The sequence below is a fragment of the Engraulis encrasicolus genome, chromosome 24, assembly GCF_034702125.1.
Source record: "Engraulis encrasicolus isolate BLACKSEA-1 chromosome 24, IST_EnEncr_1.0, whole genome shotgun sequence".
Classification (NCBI taxonomy): Eukaryota; Metazoa; Chordata; class Actinopteri; order Clupeiformes; family Engraulidae; genus Engraulis; species Engraulis encrasicolus.
In genome coordinates, this window is record NC_085880.1 from 31,585,981 (window position 1) to 31,609,737 (window position 23,757).

Genomic DNA, 23,757 nt, shown 5'->3' on the forward strand with positions numbered 1-23,757 from the left:
CTGCTTTCTGCACACAGTTGTTGTGCAAGGTCCTTCGTCGTCCCAGCCGAGTTGTTGATCGCCTCCCTCAACCCCTGCATCCACATCTGCTGTTTATTCGTCAAGGTGCAGTGAGTGAGGTGCTGCTGACATGGCGAAGCCGCTGAGCGACCAGGAGAAGAGACGGCAGATCAGCGTGAGGGGCATCGCTGGGCTCGGTGATGTCGCGGAAATCAAGACCAACTTCAACAGGCATCTGCACTTCACGCTGGTCAAGGATCGCAATGTGGCCACGCCGAGAGATTATTTCTTCGCTCTGGCGCATACAGTCAGAGACCACCTGGTTGGGAGGTGGATTCGGACCCAGCAGTATTACTATGAGAAAGACCCGAAGGTAACATGCCGTTTTCCTGGCAGTGTGTCTCTGTGTGTGTATATGTTCCCATGTAGTATTGCAGCTAACAGGAAGTTTCCTGCTATTCATGTGTAGTTTGGATTACGGTGTTACATACCGTGAAAGTGAGCGCATAGCCGACATAAACTGGTGCACTGTCAAGTGTCAGTCGTTTGAAATTGTAAGGGAAGGTCTGGCTCTGCCATTTCACCAATTTAAATGCCCAAGCTGTCAGTCTTACTGAAGTCTTATATGGATGTTGCATAATTCTGCCTGGATCTATTGACTGCATGGTATTTGTTCGGTGTCATTTCCTGATAAGATACAAGTAGCCACTGTGCTGTAGCATTAGAACTACCTGCAGGCCAGGGGATCTCTGTTCAGTACTGTCTCACTCACTTCTTCTTACTAACTTGGATGGTGTCAGACAAAATGCTGGATAATTATCAGGACAAGAGGACACAGTATGCTATTGCGGATTTTTGTTGTTGTGTGAAACGAGAATTGCAGGCACAAATCCATATTTTCTGAGCAAATCTTAGTATGCATATAGAGCTACCTCCAAGCCAGGTTGGCCTACTTTCAACAAGGCAGACAAAAGTAATTACCGGTACAAAAGTGAACTTCATCTTGCGCAGAACTACCCTACCATCATAATAGTTTGCAATCTCATAGCTCAGATATGTAACGTAAACAAACATTTGCATGAAGAGTTTTTAAGTTTGAATACATATCTTTTTCCTGGATGAGAGAATAAGGGATGTTGAGGGGAAGTATGCGAATACCCTGGGTGTGGATAAGATGCTGTCCGACGTCTGCTCTGCATCATCCATCAATGTCAGATCTTACATGAGGCCTTGGTCAAGTATAGTGTTTATTTTCACTTCACCTTGGATGACCTAACCTTGGGCCAAAGAGTGCCCATCCAAAAGCTTTTTTTTATTTTCTGAAGGGACTGAGCACACCTCTGACTTGAAACATGGGTGTTGATTTTACAAATGTAGAAATGCCGTGTGAGCCATGCTATGGTTTACCTTTTCTTGTCATTTGCAGCGTATCCACTACTTGTCACTAGAGTTCTACATGGGCCGCACGCTTCAGAACACCATGATCAACCTGGGCCTGCAGAACGCATGCGACGAGGCAATCTATCAGGTGAGAGGCCAGCCACACCTGTTTACACACACACACACACACACACACACACACACACACACACACACACACACACATCGCCTCTGAAAGCTGCCGCACAGTGCCAATCGTCAATGGTTCAGTGAGCAGCATACACCCACACATCTTGGCGATGTATGAAAGACCATTGGAGCACTGAGCACGCACACACGCACACATACGCACACTACATTTATAATTATAGTATTAATAACAAATAAAATTCCAGTTGGTATTAGCTGATTAAATGGAGGTGGACGAGGGCAGCCATCTCAATGGAATGCAAACTCAGTCCATTGGGAGCCAGCCTCAAACTGCTATCAAAGAACTGCTCAAATCAAAGAGCCGTGATGATGAGCAGGGAGACTTCCGGTCCCCCAAGGCTGCCGTCCCAGTCCTAACATGTCTTGAAATTCAGGTCCATCATGTACAACTTGCCCACTTAAAGGGGATAGTTGGTTCTTTCATCCCCCCCCCGTTAGAACCAGGTAGAACCAAATGTAATATGAATGCCCCTCTCCTGCAGGGCAGTCGCCTGTTTTTGTCTGTCAGGTCACAGTTGTTTTGCAGGTTTTTCTGTCTCGGTTTCCTCATTCCGTTCCTATCCCCCATCACATCACAAGGAAGTTAACATTTTTACATCACCACACATAATATGCAATGTGCTGTACCTTTGGTTGCAGTGCTTGTAGGCATACTTTGAGACCATTCATTATTATATTATAGGCGCTGTAGGCATACTTTGAGGGTCTCAAAAGACTATAAATCAGTGTTTCTCAAACTTTTTCAGACCGAGGACCACTTTGTCCCCCAAAAAGTGTTCAGGGACCACCTGTCAACTCAATTGACATTTGAGGGGTGTTAATTTGACACGGCTAATTTCAATGCAGATCACTTACTTTTTATTTACATTACAAGCCTGTATTATTGTGGTGAAAATAAGACTTTCCATGTGTTTAACTTTGTAATTGTGTTACAAATATAGCCTACTTCTAGCTTGTCTTGGAAATGTAGAAATCCACTCGCGGACCACCTGAGCTATGTCGCGGACCACCAGTGGTCCCCGGACCACACTTTGAGAAACACTGCTATAAATTAACTTTTTAACCAGTAAATTTGGATAGTAGATGTTAAACCTTACTAGCCATGCTACATACACTCACTAGCAGGCAAAGTAGCTAGTACGCTTTGCTTTCTACCTGCCAAACTGAAATTTCACCAGCATTTGGCCGGTTGGCTGTGTTAATCTATAGCCTTGGTTGCAGGTGCATATCCCACCCTTACCTCTCCCTACCCCTCCATCTATGAGACCACTAAAAGCCAGTGATGCAGTCGAGACCGCTTAGTCCCAAGCCAAGACATTACTGAGACAGAGACAGAGACAGAGACAGAGACAGACCAGTTGAAACCAAAACCAAGACAGGGTGAGACCAAAAACTGATTAAACAGATTAGCGATGTAGCAGTTGCATGTCAACATTGAATCTGTACACCATAGTGACTGTATACTCTGCATGCTCTACGGAACTTTACAAAGAATCAGTATGAGAAAATAACTTGAAATAAGTAAATAACTAAAAAGTCACGTATGATGTGGTTGTATTTGAATAAGTGCGTAATACATAGTAAATGATTATGCACCAATCCCTTCGAGACAGCTATGTCAGAGACCGGTCTCGACTCGAGTACTACAGCGCCATTGAAAGCCCTCTTTTGTATGGGCATCTTTTAAAAGTTTTTACTGAGTGTTTTTACTGAAGACTTTCAGTCTTCCTAATATGTTTCTCAATCCAAAACCCAAAGTACCACTGCAATACAACAGCCACTTTGAAAGCCCCACCTTGGGTTACATTTAAAGCACTGCTACCACACAAAGGCATTGCATCCTGGTTGTAAATATGAATTGGTTTTGTCCAGCATGACCAGCACTGTTTGTAAAGTGCATTTGAAGAGTTCAGATGCAAAACCCCCTAAGTGCCTTTTCAGAAAATAATCTTAATTATTTTTTATTTAATACAAACCTATCAAAATTGCATGTTGTTAAATTTTGTTTATGTAATATAACTATTTATATGTATTATCAAGTACATGAATGTAAACCAAACCAACAACGGGTTTCTCTAAAAATATAGAAGTGCAGGTCTTCAGAAATGGAGTTAGGGGGTTTTGCATCTGAACTCTTCATTTGTTTTGTCTTGATCAACTCTATTTGTTAAGTGCAGAAGCAGAGATTCTAGGAGTCTCTCTGGCAGTAGTTTTGTCTAGATCCGCTCAGTTTGTAATGTGCATTGGCTTTGTGTTGACCAGCTGGGTTTGGACTTGGAGGAGCTGGAGGAGATTGAAGAGGATGCTGGACTGGGCAACGGAGGACTGGGGCGCCTGGCAGGTGAGCAGGGGTGATGAGGATGGTGATGATGACACTGTTGATGATAATGATGACGATGATGATGATTATGGACTGTACAACAGAGGAATGGGACACGTAGCAGATAAGTGTTGTTGATGATGATGATGATGATGATATATTGATGAAGACATTGATGATGATATTGGTGATGGTTATGATGTTGACCCTGCCAATATAGTACTGGGACGCCTGGCAGGTGAACAATGTTTTATTTGATTATTATGATGATAATGATGGCCTTGGTAATGGAGGGCTGACCTGGGACACCTTCTTGTTGATCAATGATGACACGGCCTTAAGTGAAGGGAATTAAAATTCTCTTGGAGATCTTACTAGATGTTCTCTTCGCCCCTCTGCTCCACAGCCTGCTTCCTGGACTCCATGGCCACACTGGGCCTGGCTGCCTATGGCTACGGCATTCGCTACGAGTTCGGCATCTTCAACCAGAAGATAACCAACGGCTGGCAGGTCAGATAATAATAATATTATTATTATTATTATTAAGACCCACTTACCAGATTGGATATTGTAGTTACTGTAAATTTGGCCTGGCAAGATAAGTTAAACAGGACACATTTGGACCATAAAGCTTTGCCGCAAGATAATAAAGAGGTGTTATGAAGACTATTTTCAGTATACTCAATTTTGACAAAACATGTTGTTGCTTTGTACAGCAGTATTCAGTCATGCATGTTGTACTCTCACTGTCACTCAGGTGGAGGAGGCTGATGATTGGCTGCGCTATGGCAACCCCTGGGAGAAGGCCCGCCCTGAGTACATGCTGCCGGTGCACTTCTACGGTCGCGTGGAGCACACGCCAGAGGGGGCCAAGTGGGTCGGCACTCAGGTGACACACACACTGCCTTTACATTGCCTTAGTTACAGTGTACAGTGTATGGATTAATGCTGTTTTTAAGATAATTCAATAATATAATAATTAGGCTAGAGCAGACGTGGGCAAACCCAGGCCCGGGGGCCACATGCGGCCCGCTCGGCCATTTCATGTGGCCCTCAGAGCCTTTCCAAGAAAAAAATGCAGATTCACATGGTCACTCATTCTTCAATGCGCTACCTAAAACAAGGGTCTTGGAAACCTAAGATTACTAAAGTCTACATCTGGATACAATTAGCAGGAATGGCATAACTGACAATGGTGTAATTATGTTGGCGTACACCATTTCTTATTATCGGCATGGGCAAGTTGCCTACGACATCCGGCCCTTTGGTCAACTTTCTAAACCCAATGCGGCCCTTGAGCCAAAATAATTGCCCACCCCTGGACTAGAGCATTGCTTATGAATAAAAAACAGCCAACATGCTAAGGTTGTAGCTGGCCTTATGGCATGGTAGCCACGGCCACTGGGACACTGCACAACTAAAACTTTAGCACTGATCGAGATGGACTTAATGCTGTTCAGGAGGGTAATTCTAAAATCACTGTTAACTTAGCCTTGTTTACTACTGAGCCAGGAAGGGCACAATTTGAAAACTCGGAAATATTGCATTACTGACAGGTTAAGTTTAGGGATGATTTTGGGAAGGGTTAGATTCAATGCGGCGAACATAGAACCCTTTTTTAGAAAAAGGGCCCTAAGTTCCCGGGTCCCATACAAAGACCGGGAACATAGGACCCGGGCAACATACATACATAACAGTAGGTACGCCCCCGATTCCACTTATTTGCTCATCAGCCTGGCCTACGGGATGTTGTCATTTGGATCAGATGGTTCACTGGCTGGACCAAAAATGTGGCCGGGTTTTCACTTTCTGCTCCTGGAATTTGACACCTCTTGTATGCAGTATGTATAAATGGACCTAATGATTGGTATTTCTGCTTGCCCCCCATTGCAGGTGGTGCTGGCTATGCCTTATGACACCCCAGTGCCTGGCTACAAGAACAACACGGTCAACACCATGAGGCTCTGGTCCGCCAAGGCACCTAATGACTTCAACCTCAGTGACTGTAGGTCCCCTCTACTTCACTCCCTCTTGGTCTCTCTCTCTCTCTCTCTCTCTCTCTCTCTCTCTCTCTCTCTCTCGCTCTCTCTCTCTCTCTCTCTCTCTCTCTCTCTCTCTCTCTCTCTCTCTCTCTCTCTCTCTCTCACACACACACACACTCACCTTCATTCACTTTTTTGAAAACGTACTCACTCTCGCCCACCCCTCACAGGCTGTCATAAAGACAGGCAGTCAGACAGGTGCACTGATAGGCCACGTGCATAAGTTTGTTGTCAGTCAGCCAGTCAGACCTTTCAGCTGATTATAGCACACACTGGTGTGTTATAGCCTGCCATCTCTGGAGACTAAAGATGACACACAGCCACTGATCTGTTTGCCAGATAGAGTTGTTAAGTTACAGTAAGAGAAAGCTAGTACATTATGTTAATGATCTAATGTTGATGTTGATGTTGATGTTATTCATCATGATATTCACAATGTTATCATGATGAATTAATCATATTAATGTAGTTGGTGATCGAAGGCAGGTTCCCGTGGATCCTTAAAATGCCTTTAAATGTATTCAAATGTCTGAAATACAGCATATGTCTCATGACCTTAAAAATATGACAGTTTTCTGTCTTCAGGCTGATGATGTCACAAAGCTCTCCTCCACTTTAGCAGCCAGAAGTTGCACAGGTGCAGGAGGCAGAGAGCACCCTCACCAACTGCCAGTTTTTTCCAAATTTTGAATTTGAATTTTAGAACTCCGATGTTAGAATCCTGCCCAAGACTTGACGCATTATCAACTGCCATAGAACCAATAAAACCTGTCCACTGAGCCATGACAGTTGAAACTGACGGTTTCAATAATGCTCACAATAAAATAAAGTCCAAGTTTTGCATTTTCTGTGGGAATACAGTATAGTTAATAATCATAATACAATATTCCAACAACAACAAAAAGATGAAAATGTGCAAACATCCTGTAGGGTCTAGTGGGCTGTGTGCTGAGATATAAAGTCACACAGGTGTGCGTGCGAGTGTGTGAGCGAGAGAGAGCAGCCTCCCAAGTTCATGTTGGGTGTAATATGAGCTAGATGTCTGTGTGTGTGTTAGATGAGTGCTTTCAAATTGTGATCTGAGAAACCAGAGTGAAGGGGAAGCCAGTGGGGGTGTGTTTGTACATGCTAGGGTAATTTGGGGTGATTAGTTGGTCCCCCTCACAGCGTATGTGTGAATTGCTAAGCAATACCATGTCAGTGTGTCATTTAGCCCTCCCCAAAACACCCTCGTACCCCCTCCTCAGCTCTCATGGCCAAATGCCAGTGTCTCCTCAAATGCCCAGCACATGACAAGGCAACGTGCAGGACACAGCATTCATGCTACTTAACACTTCTCTTGCATAGGCTCTCCTGGGCTCTGGCACATACAGTAGTAGTATGCATGCACTGTCACACGTACACATACTGCACATACATGGACAGATAGTCAGACAGGATGCATGTAGCCTTTGATAACAGCCGTGCGTGTGAGTGTGTGCGCGTGTGCGTGTGCGTTCGCACGTGTGTCATCTTTGTTTCTTTTAGCATGGTTGCTAAAAAAATGTTGAGTAGCACATCTGTGTCAAAGCATTGTGTTCAACCTATGTCGATATGCAACTTTTAATTAAACATAAATAGAAGTTGGCTCACAGAGATTAAAATGGTTGCCTAGTAGGGAGTCAGTGGTCAAGGAGGAGGTTTAATCTGTTCACGCATATCTTTGACCTTGATGTTTGTTTGTTTGTTTGACAGTCAACGTCGGGGACTATATTCAGTCCGTGCTGGACAGGAATCTGGCAGAGAACATCTCCAGGGTGCTGTACCCCAATGACAATGTAAGTGCAAAACATATTATTTAGGGTATCGTTGGCAGTGTAATAATAGCAGAAGGGGTGAGTACTCTACTACTAGTAGGGTACTTCTAGTCCAGTAACAATAGGACCACAAGTCCTCATGCTTGGGATGCAGTGTACATCAAAATTTTATTCAGGGACTGACGATTGCAAGGGAAAACGACAAAACAGTTAATCAGAAGTGCCTTTAGTTCACATGGAAACCCTGCCTTCAGGGCTTGGAGACGCAAAAATCTGAAGACTCCTTTCAAAGTGGGGAGTTTTGAAGACGAACCGGGTTGCGTCTCCATCAAAACCGCAAAAAAGCCAAAATATGTTCATGTCCCATACACCTTCGTGTCACACTTTTTTGGTCTTTAGGCCCCGACGGCGAGGTTGCCGTGTAAACGACAGACACGTCAGATAAAATTCTTCCACACGCAATTGTCCTTGTGTAAAAGGCATAGAAAAATTAAAGAAGAGACACCACTTTTGCGTGGTCTGTTTTGATAGTCACCATATAAAGGTTGCCTCAGGCTTGTGTGCCCTCATGGCAATGCAAGGAGACAGGGCCCAAGGGCTTGCTATTTAATAACAGTAGAAGTAGAACTATTCCCTCTACTACTTGGCTATTGTGGAATGGCTGTCATCATAACTCACTTACGTTGCTGTGTGCGTGTGTGCACATGTGTCTCTCTCTCTCTCTCTCTCTCTCTCTCTCTCTCTCTCTCTCTCTCTCTCTCTCTCTCTCTCTCTCTCTTCTCTCTCTCTCTCTCTCTCTCTCTCTCTCTCTCTCTCTCTCTCTCTCTCTCTCTCTCTCTCTCTCAGGAAGACAGCTAGAATAGAAGGGAAAGGGGAAGGAGGGGGAAGGGGTGGTGCATTCTCTACTCTAGCGACCAAATAAGGACGTGCCACTTCTACTGCACACACTGTGCAGTGTAGACCGTTACCACAGACACGCAGTTGAAGTTAGGGCAAACACTTTCTTCCCTCAGTGGTTCAATAAAGTGAAACGGCCTATTTGGCTACCCCAGATATGACCGCTGTAATAAAAAGTAAACTATGAATAGCACAAGATGCATGAAATGTCTAAGAATGAATTGCAGTATTTTAAGGTGTTAAGGGTGATGGTGGTGAGCTGTCTTACCGCACGAATAGACCAGGCACAATGAGATTCAAGCGACAGAGTGCAGCAGCAAGCGATACGAGCGATTGAAGAGACTAGAGTATGTCCGTACAGGCAGAAGGCAAAGCATTCAAACATTCCTATTGGCTGTGGTTTCTGACCTCTATACACTCGCCTCCAAAAGAGTTGTCACCTACCAATCTGTTTGGAATAACAGCTAATAAACTGACTTTCAATTAATCACTTGGCTTCAGAAGTCATTCATATGAACGCTACAACCCTCTCGAATGAAAATGAATGTTCAAAAATAAATTTCATGCACCAAAGAAAGATTGACCCTTTAATGAACACAGACAGGGCAGATTTTGACAAGACAAAAGTTGTGTCGCCTATCGAACATAATGTGAAAATGAGCAGATAAGTCACTTCAAAACACTTCAAATACGCAGATCGGGTGTCATACTTAATCATTGATTCACTCACACCTCTCCAGAAAATCAACTTTGGCCTTAGGTGTATGTTTAGGGTCATTGTAATCCTGGAAAGCAACACAATGAAAATCAATGGAGTTCAATGAGAGGTGGTGACATATTTGCTATTCGTAGAGCAATACATTTTTAACTTCATGATGTAATCAATGATAAAAGCCCTCACACACCAGCAGCATGCATGCAGCTCCACATAAGAGCTGTATCCCTCCCATGTTTGACTTTAGGCACCATGTATTTATTCCAAATTCTTCACCTTTAACACCAAAGAAGTCTCTCCCACTGCCCTGTCTCAAAAAAGCCAACCAAGAGTATGTCAAGCCTAATTCTGACAAAAATGAAGGCTAATGGGACTCATACTCTGAAGTCAAGATCCCAAGATCAACCATTTTAGAACTGACAGCATCAAAACTATATGGTGTTGGAGATGAAGAATATGGAAAAAGAGAAATGGTGCATAAAGTGAAACATGGTACAGATACAGCTCTTATGAGGAGCTGCATGCATGCTGCAGGTGTTTGAGGGCTTTTAACATTGATTAAATCATGAAGTTAAACATGTATTGCTCTACGAATAGCGAATATGTCACCATCTCTCATTGAACTCCATTGATTTTCATTGTGTTGCTTTCCATGATTACAATGACCCTAAACATACACCTAAGGCTAAAGTTGATTTTCTGGAGAGGTGAGAGTGATTCAGTGATTAAGTATGACACCCAATCTGCGTATTTGAAGTGTTTTGAAGTGACTTATCTGCTCATTTTCACATTATGTTCGATAGGCGAAAAAACTTTTGTCTTGTCACAATCTGCCTGTCTGTGTACAATAAAGGGTCAATCTTTCGTTGGTGCATGAAATTTATTTTTGTACATACATTTTCATTCGGGAGGGTTGTAGCTTTCATATGAGTGACTTTTGAAGCCAAGTGATTAATTGAAAGTCAGGTTATTAGCTGTTATTCCAAACAGATGGACAGGCAACAACTCTTTTGGAGGCGAGTGTACAGTCATTGGCTGTCGCGGCTGGTCGCCGAACCACGTCATAGAAAGTTGAAAGGATTTCAACTTCAAACTTTCGTTCTCGTCGCGCGAATCGCCTCTAGTCTCCAGAATTGCATTTGTCGCGCGACTCAATACAAAGTCAATTACTTCCATCGCTCGCCTCGCTCACCTCGCTCATGTCGCGCTTGGTCTATTTGTGCGGTTACTGTAGCTATGTCATCTGTTTACTTAAGTTGCACTCATTGTCCGTCTCTTGACCATGAACTCCGGAAGGTGAAATGAGGTCCTGGAAGATGAGATGATGCATCTCAATGAGACCCTCCGGGATAAATAAAGCTCCTCACGAAATGAGCAAATAAAACCAGTCAACTATAGCAGTGCATTTAATGTCCGTGTCAGCATGAGCTGTCATGTGTTTGGTTATTGTTATTATTATGAGGGCGATTTTGGAGAGGTGCCATGTGATGGAAGGTATTTCGGGCTGCTGAGTCATTCAGGTGTTGTGTCTGCCTTGGTAGAAGAAGACAGGCAAATGTTACTCTGGCTCAGTTGGCCTGGCCCAGGAGTGGGGGCCGGTGATCCCTGGGGGCTGCGAGGGGGTGCTAGAGCTAGCAGGTTGGCAGGAAAAACAATACATAATTTGAATAAATTAAATAACTAAGCAAGCAAGCTCCTTGCAAGGTCTGTGCAATCTCCATTGATCACCCACCACAAATTGCCACCTTTTGATGCTTATTTTTGGTTTATTTTGGCGTGCTGAGTTTAATTTAGTTTATTCAGTTGTTTTTCCTGCCAAGCTGCTGCGGCCCCCCTAGCACCCATAATGGCCCCATAGGGTCCCCAGCCCCCAGTTTGAAAACCACTGCATTAGCCTGCTGTAATATGTCTATGGTAAGAGGAGAGGGACAATATTGAGTTATATTAGGTCACCCAGCCTAGCCATGTTGCTGTTTGTGTCTGATTGGCATGGCTTTGCTGAATGTGTTGAAGTGGTGTGAATAGAATAGTGAAGTTTGATTTATGTGACGTAGTGAGAGTTGTAACATAAAGCTTTTTCAAGGTTATTCTACTTCTCTAGTGTCAAAGAGGACAAAGAGTCAAACAAGAACACAGTGTGTCTTCAATACATAGTACAACAGTATACAAGTTATGTAGAAAATATAGAGAGCAGTAATGTATAAAAAGTGGAAGACTTATTGAGTGTAGTGCACGTACTGTAAGTGCCCAGGATTAGAGTGAGAGGAGTAGAGTTAGTGTTGTTCTGCAGGGAAGAGCTCTCGGAAAAGATGAGTCTTCACAAGGTTGAGAGGCATGACCCTGCTCTTGTAGCAACTGGTAGCTTATTCCCCCAATGAGGGAATACGGGTATGGTCGAAAACTGATTGGACTGAGATCGCCTTGGGTCAGTAGAGAGCAAAGCTAAACGGTTGGTACTGGAGAAACGCAACACCAATTGCCAGTTTCCTGTGTGTCTCTGTGTTGTAGTTATTCAAGAGTATGGACCAGAGTTTGAAGTTGGAGTATTTAATTTCTCTTCTCTTCTCTTCTCTTCTCTTCTCTTCTCTTCTCTTCTCTTCTCTTCTCTTCTCTTCTCTTCTCTTCTCTTCTCTTCTCTTCTCTTCTCTTCTCTTCTCTTCTCTTCTCTTCTCTTCTCCAGTTCTTCGAGGGAAAGGAGCTGCGTCTAAAGCAGGAGTATTTCGTGGTGGCCGCTACTCTTCAGGACATCATCAGGCGCTTTAAGTCCTCCAAGTTTGGCTGCAGAGACCCCGTCAGGACCTCCTTCGAAGCCTTCCCTGATAAGGTGAGGAGGACCAGAGGAGGGACAAGGGACGCGCATTAACACACACACACACCAGACCATAGTGCATAATAAGGTCTATAGGTGGCTTTAAAATTATAGGACAAAAATCTGTTTACTTTTCATTGGCATAGCAGACGACGCTTGCCAAATAAGTAGGTTATAATAAGTTCTCAAAGAAAAATGGCAATCACTTTAAAAGACGATTTTTCAGTGACTGCCATTTTTCTTTTAGATCACATACACAGCACATGGTGCACACAATGATGGGAAGAGTAGAGAGCTGAATTGAACTGGTGAACCTTTTGCTGCTTGTTTGACCGCTTAACTGCTAACGCATGACTACTGACTGTTTACTCCTCTGTTGTGGATGTTTGTCTGCCTGCCGGGTGTACTAATCGCCTCTCCTGCTCCCCCAGGTGGCCATCCAACTGAACGACACCCACCCAGCCCTCGCCATCCCGGAACTCATGCGCATACTGGTGGACATAGAGAAGCTGGACTGGGACAAGGTTGATTTTTTTTTTCTCATTAGTTATTTGCTTGCTTGTTTATGATGTTCTCACAGGGGGGTATGTAATTTAGATGTAGGGGATTTCTGTTCTTGCAAATGGGTAAACTGATTGTTTGCATTGCTTTTTTAATGCCCCCCTCAGGAAACTTATGAGCTGTCTTTTCTTTTACAAATGTAATCCCGTAAGAAGTATACTTGCCTGTTCACTTCAAGACTGAACAGTCAGTCCCTGAAAATCAGGAGATGGTACATTTGTTTATTTTCCACCATAGCAGAGATTTTTTTGCTGTCTCATTGTGAGATTGCTTTGTTGAGATGATGATGAAATGGTTCGCTGAAGGAACATGTCGAGCTGTCCTCATTCTGTCAAATGAATGGGATGTTACACCACAGATTCCTACCTGACTTGGCCTTCGTTTTTCTCCTGTATGCTTGTCTTGTACAAAGTCTGGGGTCTATTCCAAGAACCTGGCTCAGTAGTAGTTTAAGCTAAGTTAACCTTGAGTAGTGACAAATCAACCAATAGAAGAGCCTGGAGTGCTCATTGCTTTAACTTCTTAACTACACCTGTGGCCAGGCCTGGGTGTATTGGCCCTGTGGTATACAGGGCATTTGCCTGATGGACTGTGGCTGATATTGGCCTGGTCCTCCCCTCAGTGATATCAGTCCTTATGCTGCTACTCTGAGATTTAAATAAAGCACATTGGCTGTGGTGGTCAAAATGGCTCCAATTAGATGCCTAGTGGAATGGCGTTGGCTGAAAATGCCCGGCCCAATATTTTGTCCCAGCTCAGCCCTGCCTGTGGCTCTCTATTAGCAGGTGTACCAGGAATACTCCCCGATTGCTCATATACAGATTGGCTATTTTGTTTTCTTTCCTGCCTGCAGGCGTGGGAGATCACCACTAAGACGTGTGCCTACACCAACCACACGGTGCTGCCTGAAGCTCTGGAGAGGTGGCCAGTGTCCATGTTCGAGATGCTGCTGCCCCGACACCTGCAGATCATCTACGAGATCAACCATCACCACCTGGAGGTCAGTGTGGCACACTGCATGTCGCGGCCCTGTTGGATTAAGCCTGTGGTTCTCAACTGATGTTGTTGTTTTTTTTTTTTATTAACGCCCCCATGGACCTCATCATAAGCCTCCCAACACCCCCTTGACCTCATCATAACCCTGCCAATGCCCCCCTTAGTATTAAACAAATAAAATGGACTAATGCCTCCAAATGGCAATTCAGCACTGCCTCCTCTTGTCTATATCCTTTTCAAATGGAATGGAATGGCAGACGATGCCCAGTGTTTTCCTGTGTTTGACTTGTGCGTCTTCTATATTCGGTGTCCTGTTTCAGCGCATCAAAGAGCTGTTCCCAGGGGACATGGACCGTTTGAGGAGGATGTCCCTGATTGAGGAAGGGGACCCCAAGAGGATCAACATGGCTCACCTGTGTGTGGTGGGCTCCCATGCCGTCAACGGGGTGGCCCAGATACATTCCGACATCGTCAAGAGCACTGTGTGAGTGTCTAAACCAGGGGCTGCCCAAACTTAACCACGGTTTATTTTGGTTTACGTTAGTTATTCAGTTTAAATCATTCACTTTGTTGTGCTTTTCCTGCCAACTGCCCTACCATGTTTGAATCTGCGATCTTTGAGTAATCCCATTGAAACACAGAGAGACAAAATCTCATTTTAAGATTTGATCAAGTTATCATACTCAAGTAAATGTATTTTGTGTGTGTGTGTGTGTGTGTGTGTGTGTGTGTGTGTGTGTGTGTGTGTGTGTGTGTGTGTGTGCGTGTGCGTGCGTGCGTGCGTGCGTGTGTGCGTGCGTGTGTGTGTCCTCTCTCTGTGCATGGATAGCTTCAAGGACTTCTGTGACATAGAGCCTGCTAAGTTCCAGAACAAGACCAATGGCATCACTCCTCGCCGCTGGCTGCTGCTCTGCAATCCTGGGCTAGCCGACCTGATAGCTGAGGTGAGCTGGACGTCTCCCCGTCAGCCTCATGTCTTTGCCAGTAGTAGGATGTTTTCACGCTACAGTAAACCCGAGGACATGCTTGGTGTGGCATGCAACCGTCTGCGACCGAGTCCGTCATTAATATTTTCTTCCATTGTTTGAGTCTAAACTCAACGTGGAAGTTCGGAAGATTGCCCCTCGATGTTTTGTCAATATTGCACCGTACACACTCGTCTGTGTACGATGTGACTGGTGCTCTGCCGTGTGCAAAATTGACATAAAACTCGCATGGCAATGCGTTCATGCACGAAAAGTCCAACAGGTGAAGTGCACAGATCTTCATGGGCTTTGGGTCTTGTGTCCTAGCCAAAGGTACAGTACCTTTAGGAGATGTCTCTAGTGTTATAAACATTTTCATGTTGTAGCGAACAAGGTCTGTGTCACTGTCCCATGTTCTTTTGCCTGTGTAGCACTGTAACCATACATTCGGTGTATTGCCTTACATTACAAAGCCAGCTAGTTATTTTATTATCAGTATAGTTATTATTATCAGTACAGGGTATTGGTTACTGTCCGTGGAGCAGTGTGGGGTTAGGTGCTTTGCTGAGGGCACCGCAGCCCTGGAGTGAGCGAGAGTGGAAGGGTGGGATTTGAACCCGCAACCCTCTGATATACAGCTCCTCTCCTCGCCACGGCAACCCATGGTGTATGAAGTCTGCTGTACAACTCTACAAATGCAAATTATCACTCCAAATATGAACCAGTCCCTCCGTTTCCCCCAGAAAATAGGCGAAGACTTCATGACTGACATGTTCCAGCTGAGGAAGCTGCTGGATTACCTTGGAGACGATGCCTTCATCAGGGATGTGGCCAACGTTAAACAGGTGCGTGGTTACTGCTACTCAATTTGCCTTTGGCTGAGTCCCGCCCCCTTGAGTTACAGTTGCTAGGTTGGACAGATAAACGTTCTATCCTCTAATGTCACTCTGGATGGGGTTGTGGATGCGAGCGGTTACTGTGAGTTCCGGCGGAAAGACAATATCCGGTTGTCAATGTTCAGTTTGTGGCCAAATTAACTACAGTCAGCGCTAATTGTGGGGGATAATTAATAACAGCTGTCAAAAATTCACGGTGTCCTATGACCTGTTCCACTCTCCAGCCCTGGTGTTAGTGGCACTTTGTACTTTACCATTCCTCTAGTACTGACCGTACTGCCGTGCAAAACAAGAACGCAGTAACTCAAAATAGTCGAAAAAAAAATTATATCGGAAACTACCTCATTTGTCTTGTATCAAAAAATGGTGGTCCAACACCGTCCCGTTTTGGAGAAAACTCATTTTGAAAGTGCAAAAATGACCAAAAAAAAAGTTACTGTGGTGTTGGATTAAAGGTTATGTCGTACAAAACAAAAACGCAGTAAGTCGGTGAGTTACTGCTGCACGTTCCAATGGGAATGGTTTGGGAGTAGACAGTAATACTAGCCAAGAACGCAGTAACTCCTGCAGTAACTCCAGTTTGTGGCAGTAATACCAGCCAAGAACGCAGTAACTCTGTTTTTTGTGGCAAAAAGACACATAAATGTTGTTTTTTTGGGGGGTTTTTGTGTGCATTAAATTTCTATCCTAAAAAAGCATTACCAGGAAGTGTCACCACCAATTTATCGACAACACAGTTGTCGCGCCATATGGGAAACTTTGAAGCCTTTTTTCTCGGTTTGCAGTTTTCAGAGTTACTGCGTTCTTAGATTGTAGGGCAGCTAGAAGAAGAAAGTGTCTCCGCTCACGACCATGTCGTAGTACGCTCTTATGACATTAAGCGGTCTTCTCCATTGCAGCTTTGGTTTATGCAATGACTTAAGTAAATTGTGGCAGCAGTTCATGCAGGGAAACTTGCAGCTGTGTTGCAAATACCTCGGACTCAATTTTAACCATATTGTAATAAAAATACAGCAATATCTATTATGTGAAAACCGAAAGTGCAACTGGGAATCTCCAACTCCCATTGTCATTGTGACACAGCAATCCACAGCACACAAGTGATCACTGCACACAACAAAATTGCATTTATGCTTCACCCGTGCAAGGGGGCAGCCCAAGGGAGCAGTGCAGCTGGATAGTACCATGCTCAGGGTACCTCAGTCATGGAGAAGGATGGGGGAGAGCACTGGTTGATTACTGTACTACCCCCACCAACCTGGCGGGTCGGGAGTTGAACAGGCAACCTTTGGGTTACAAGTCCGACACTCTAACCACTTACCCATGACTGCCCATCATTCCACCTACCAACCATTTTCCCAGTCCAAGAAATTGCCACTTCTAAATTTTGGCTGCCATACCTGAATGAACCCTAAAATACATATTTACATTTGCCTCAGTGCATGTTGGTACTCTGGGATTAAAAACTGATCATACAACTGAATATTGTTACTATATATTTAGTAGGTTTTTCTGACTTGTTTGCGTTTTTTTGTTTTGTCTTTGTTCTGTAGGAGAATAAGCAGAAGTTTGCTTCGTACCTGGAGAAGGAGTATCACGTGAAGATCAACTCAGAGTCCATCTTCGACATCCAGGTCAAGAGGATCCACGAGTACAAGAGGCAGATCCTCAACTGCCTCCACATCATCACCTTCTACAACCGTGAGCACACCAAATAATAACAGTAGTAGCAGCACTGCACAGTAGTAGTAGCATTGCTAGCAGCAGTAGGATTAGTAGGAGTAGTGTATTAATTTATTATTATTCTCATATTATTGAAGGTAGTAGCCATAGTTGAGAAGTAGTCTACATTTAGCATACAATTATATCGTAAAATTGGCAAAAGAGTTCATAAACGGCTCCAAATACTTGGATGAGTACTAAAATAGTAACTGTATTTGTATAGCACAACTGCGTACAAGATGCAGCTATTGAATTGCTTTGACTGATTGTCAGGAATACATAGGTTGGCATAGAGAGGGCATTCGTGAGGCATGTTCCGTAGTTAGTAAGGATTTGCTGCCCTCTTCCTGCCGGATGAAGAACTACATCATGACCGCTCTTATCCCAGCACATATCTCTTGAAACATGTCTTCTTCCTCTCCTCTCTTTCTCCTTTCATGTAGGCATTAAGAGGGACCCAAACCAGTTCTTTGTCCCAAGAACAATCATGATTGGAGGAAAGGTGAGCAAACTTTTTTAATGTTAAAATGGCTGCATTTGACATTGGACAGGCATACGACTGAACATCCTTGAATAACTGTGAGCCCGGAAGAAATATGGTTGCCCAAAATTGTCCCTAGCAATTTTTGCCATATTATTTAAACGTAGGCTATTGAAAATCTACATTGATTAGTTTAAGATTTCAATATACTACAGTGGTAGCATTAATTTAAAAATAATTTTAAACTGAGTGTTTTCTTTATGATATGAGAGATTCCGCTGTTTATTCGGAGCTATGATGACCCATGTTGCCGATATTGGGTGCAACAGAGTGATTGGACATGAGACGGCCAGGTAGTTTCAGGTGGAAGCAGTGGTCCATGTGCTAGTGGTGCTGAAAGCCCTCAACTCAAACTGCATAGGTGTTTCATTATGAATGTGAGCTTTATAAGCCTCAGAGACAACAAAAAAGAAAAGGGCGGACATTAGAAGTTATTTTGCCATCGCAACAGTAGGCCTAATACAGTGCAACCAGAAGGGTGATATTTATCATGCACATTTCTACACATTTCTAACACCAAACACCTCACTTATTGCATGGAACACAAACAACAGTCATGTTCCTGAACCATTTCAATCTTGCCAGGCTGTGCCAGGGGGTTGAAGTTGTCCCCACCAAAGCTCAGACCAAACCTACGGCTATGCCCTTGGTATATATTCTAGAATAGTCTGTCTATATGGCTATATGGTGAGGTTGACCTCTATTTGATTGCCTGTTTCTCTCTCTGTCTCTCTCTGTCTCTCTGTCTCTCTCTGTCTCTCTCTGTCTCTCTCTGTCTCTCTCTCTCTCTCTCTCTCTCTCTCAGGCGGCCCCAGGCTACCACATGGCCAAGCTGATCATTAAGCTGATCACGGCGGTGGGCCAGGTGGTCAACAACGACCCCGTGGTGGGGGACCGCCTCAAGGTCATCTTCCTGGAGAACTACAGGGTCTCCCTGGCAGAGAAAGGTGAGGCAGTCACTGTTTCTCAAAGTCAAGTTGTGCTTAAACATGCATGGCTTTCCCACACCTAATAAAAAGCCCAGCGTGAGCGTGGAAGTGTGATGGATTCTGGGTGCGTTTATCAAAAGCATAGTTGTTAGCCAGTTAGCAACTTGGGTAGCTGCCAATGGGAAATTGCATTGCAAACACAGAAGTAGCTAACCTAGTCAGCAACTCCAGTTTTGAATAATGCACCCCTGTTCTGTTTTTTTTTTATTGTTATGCTGATTTGATAGGACAGTTTGAGATGGTAAATGGAAGGGAGTGGGAGAGAGACATGGGGGAGGATCGGGAAATCACCTCAGGACAGAATGGAATCTGGCTCCCTGACGTAACAGTACGGTGCCATAGCCATTTCAGCCATGGCCTGAAGAGTTCAGATGCAAAACCCCCTAACTCCATTTCTGAAGACCTGCACTTCTATATTTTTAGAGAATCCCATTGTTGGTTTGGTTTACATTCATGCACTTGATAATACATATAAATAGTTATATTACATAAATAAAATAAAAAAACGTGCAATTTTGATAGCTTTGTATTAAATAAAAATTAATTAAGATTATTTTCTGAAAAGGCACTTAGGGGGTTTTGCATCTGAACCCTTCGTATGTTCTTACACATAGGAGATGTGCCAATGTGCGGTTCACCTGAATTTCCCTGGGGTTGGATAACAAAGCAGGCTGTGGCCTTGGCATTGACCTTGACTGCTGAGGTGCTGAACCTCCATCTGTTGTATTCATGAGGCATATGGAAATGGATTCAGTCTAGCGTATCTTGTTGAAGCACGCTTCTCTCCCTCTGTCTTTGTGTGTGAGTGTGTGTTCAAACTCTTCCCCTCTTCATCTCGCTACCCCCTGTGATGCGGGCGTTTCAACCTGTCTTAGCAGATCTTCTTCTTATTACTACATGCTACCCTTCCCACACACACATTTTGAGTATGAATGAAATGCAGGGAAAGATTGCATGTTATTAATCTCTCTCGCTCTCTCTCTCTGTCTCCGTCTCTCTCTCTCTTTGTCTGTCTGTCGGTCTCTTTCTCTTTCTCTCTGCTTGTTTGTCTGTCTGTCTCTCTGCTTGTCTGTCTGTCTGTCTGTCTGTCTCTCTGTCTGTCTCTCTCTCTCTCTCTCTCTCTCTCTCTCTCTCTCTCTCTCTCTCTCTCTCTCTCTCTCTCTCTCTCTCTCTCTCTCCCCCAGTGATCCCGGCGGCCGACCTATCTGAGCAGATCTCCACGGCGGGCACGGAGGCGTCGGGCACGGGCAACATGAAGTTCATGCTGAACGGAGCCCTCACCATCGGCACCATGGACGGGGCCAACGTGGAGATGGCCGAGGAGGCGGGCGAGGACAACCTCTTCATCTTCGGCATGAGGGTGGAGGACGTGGAGGCCATGGACAAGAAGGGGTGAGCTGGGAGATGTAGTTTTTATACCTCATTGAAGTTCATTATGGCCACTGCTAGGGTCAAACTCAATGTAGTATCTCATTCCCAACGTCCAGTCCCCCTGCCCTCAGGATGCAAGGAGAGACACCATTGGTGATATAAGTTTTTTTCTTTTTTTACTTGTTTATTTTTAAATATTTTTGGGGCTTTTTGGGCCTTTATTTGTGATGAGACAGTGGAGAGTGTGACAGGAAGCAAGTGGGGAGACGGAGATGGGGTCTGCAAAGGAATCAAACCCGGGTCACCGGTGTAGCAGTGCCGTGCTCTACCGCGTAAGCCACGGCAGGGCTGTAAAACATTTTTTAACAAAAGGCACAAACGAAGGGAAAGGTCTTCGCTTTTCAAAATACCCGGTTTTGTGTAAACAGCGACTTGGTCTGTTCATACGGTTATTCGGGTAATGAGTGTATTTTACTGTCTCCCCTGTGCAGGTACAATGCCAAAGAGTACTATGACAGGCTCCCAGAGCTGCGACAGGTGATGGACCAGATCAGTAATGGCTTCTTCAGTCCTAAAGATCCAGACATGTTCAAAGACATGGTCAACATGCTTATGAACCACGACAGGTATGGATACATGCACATCACCACTGCCATGCCAGTTCATGTTTGGTACTTTTAGACTCTTTCATTTGTGATGCTTGTGGATTTTTTTTTAAGAGGTCATGACATTGCCAGCCCAGGCATACAGACAATCCATGCATATCATTGTTGCTTAAAAACACCATTTTAATTAGGTTTTTACTACTACTTTCTTTTCAATCAAATTTGATGTGATCTTTTCAGATTCAAAGTGTTTGCTGATTATGAGGCATATATTGCCTGCCAGGACAAAGTGAACGAACTCTACAGGGTAAGTCAAATTCACAGGAGGACATTGGGGTTCCTGTGAAGAGGGATTATTTGTAATTCAGTTACACAGTACAGTAATAGTGCATTAGAATATTGTCATCCTTAAAAAAGGAAAAGTTACCAGTATGGCAATGACCAAGACCTAGTGTATAGCTAAAGGGCAAGGCCCTCTGTTATGTCATGGTAGTGTAGTGCTGTGTAGTTAACTATTACAGTGTTCCACTGGTGGAACGGCTTGCATATGGGGCTACTTTTTTTTGCAATTTTGGTGAAAATGTCTAGTTGAATGATGCACCTGTACCTGATTATTATTTACCCACTGAACATTAACGCCTGCAAAATACTTTTTCATCAATTTCTCTCAGAACCCAAAGGAATGGACCAAGATGGTGATCAAGAACATCGCTGCCTCTGGCAAGTTCTCCAGCGACCGCACCATCTCTGAATACGCCAGGGAGATCTGGGGGGTGGAGCCAACTGACGTTAAAATCCCGTCTCCCAATGAGCCACGTTACAGTGCCGACGAGTGATTGGCAGACTGAGACCACACCTTATCTAGCCACTTCCTGTTCTTCCTCCCCTTCCTCCTCCTCATTGGCTCCCATCCTCACTCCATAGATATGAACACTAGATGCCGTGTCCATCCTTTTGGCGTGACCCATCACTGGGTGCCTCCATCTTGGGCCAGAATCCTTTTTTGTTTCACCACCACCTACAGGATAATGTGCGTATCGTCGTCTTGTCACCAATTGATGGCAGTGTTATACCGACTAAACATGGCGTTGCAATACAAAAGGAGTGGTCAATGCATTGTCTAGTGTTCATATCCATGTCATCACTCCTTAAGTTTTCCTGCCAGACCATGTGACATGGGTCCAATGAATGTCATTGGAGACAGGTTCCAAGAAGCCTGTTTTGGAAACAAAAAAAAATGTTGCCTTACTCTACTTAACCTTTTGTTTTAAAAAAAAAAACTTTGTAAGAGAATGCACCTTAACTTCCATCATGTGTCCTTACGCAGTCGCTGTCCGTCATGTGCCTCCATTCATTCTTGTTTTGTGGAACGCCCACCAGCCCAGACAAGAGTGAGGCTTTCCCCATTTCCAAAAAGCAGGCTCAGTTACTTAGCCGGTTATGTTAATTCAGATCAAGTGGTAATCCATCTAATATGAGGGCCCTGAGGCTTTCTGCTGGTTAAAGGCTGGGCTCCTCTATTAGAAAGTATACTGCCCTCCACTCTTGAGTTAACTTGGCTACCTTTTGGAATGTGTTCATCATGTGCAATGACCATAGTTGACTACAATAAGGCCATGTTCAGCCTTTTTGGCGTGTCCCAACCCCTTGCGATGCCAGCTTGGGTCTGCATCATAATACTTCTCATAGATGTTACCGCCACCTACAGGATAATGTGTGTATTGACTTGTCACTGATCAATGGCAGCAATATACTGGCTAAAAATATGGCAGTGATCTGACTTCAGCCATTTGCTCTAATACAAAGGAGTGGTCAAAGCTGCATCTAGTCTTCTTATGTGCAATGACGAGCTGTGCTAGGAGATCATGATAAGGTGACGCGATGATATTTCACATTCCTCTGGAGTGTTTATGGTGTTGGCCATACCAAGGTTTTCTTAGGAAGTTGTGGAAGGAAAAATGAACGACTAAATTAAATATCTGTTGAAAATACATTTGTGTGGTTGGACACGGTTTTTTATCATTACAAGATAATTTGTTGTTGCTGTGACCATGTATGGTTTTTTTTGTCCAATTTCTACTCTATGGGATGTTTTTGTGGTGGTGGTGGGGGTGGGTGCAAGCGTCAGGATGGTATGCCGCCTGGTGGGTTACCACTGTTATTAGTCTGTGACCTTTAACACATATGACAGCAAGTGTCCAAGGCAGCTCGGTGGTGTATTTAAGACGTTGAGTGAATCACTGAAAAGGACTCTTCCAAAGCAAAATAAAAAAGCATTTCATCATCACCCTGGCTTATTCCTGTGGTGTGGTGGACAATCAATCCACAGATTGTGTTAACCTTAGCATATACCATTACCAAACTTCTTTAAACACGAATAATGAATGTGTATGTGTGTTTGTCAGTGTGTGACTTCATAGCAAAGGCTATTTGTGTTTTTTTGACTGAGAAAAACATGTACTGTATGAACTCACTTGTGATTGTATGTCAGTCATATTTAACACGTATGCAAAATAAAGACGTATCATGCCACAGCTTGGTATTGGTGCTTCTATTGTTTCTATTGGCTGGCTGACAGATACTGGTCTGACCTGTACGTAGCAGGACCATCTCTCTTTGCACTGTATAAACTTGTGCATGACAATACATTCTTTCCTGGCAGTCATAGGAAACGCCACACAAGACTGATGAGTGAAACTCAAACTAGTCCCTCCTGTCCTAGGTGTGCACAGACGGGGATTAGGTGTTGCTAAAGCACCTGCCCCTTTGCCCTACTGGACAAAAAAGCTCCTTTTTGAAAGTAACATTTTTAGATTTTGTTGTCACCATGTCGATAATCATGCAAAGTCAAAGGCACCCAATGTCTGTGCACGCCACCAAAAATACTGAATCAAACCAAGATATCGCAAAACACGCCCACTCAATGCAAAAGCGTGTGCTCA

The 23,757-nt window shown here is 44.1% G+C and overlaps 1 protein-coding gene across 1 annotated transcript; it reads left to right on the forward strand.

Moving 5' to 3' along the window:
- pygb (phosphorylase, glycogen; brain) lies at positions 1–23,349 on the forward strand. Its single transcript, XM_063191046.1, has 20 exons — positions 1–373; positions 1,427–1,528; positions 3,853–3,931; positions 4,317–4,420; positions 4,668–4,799; positions 5,804–5,915; positions 7,687–7,769; positions 12,041–12,184; positions 12,601–12,693; positions 13,584–13,730; positions 14,047–14,210; positions 14,556–14,670; positions 15,435–15,536; positions 17,141–17,288; positions 17,753–17,811; positions 18,656–18,797; positions 20,024–20,231; positions 20,702–20,836; positions 21,056–21,122; positions 21,487–23,349. The coding sequence occupies exons 1-20, from the start codon at positions 131–133 to the stop codon at positions 21,649–21,651; spliced, it is 2,544 nt and encodes an 847-aa protein (XP_063047116.1). The 5' UTR covers positions 1–130; the 3' UTR covers positions 21,652–23,349.
- Positions 23,350–23,757: the final 408 nt, after the last annotated feature.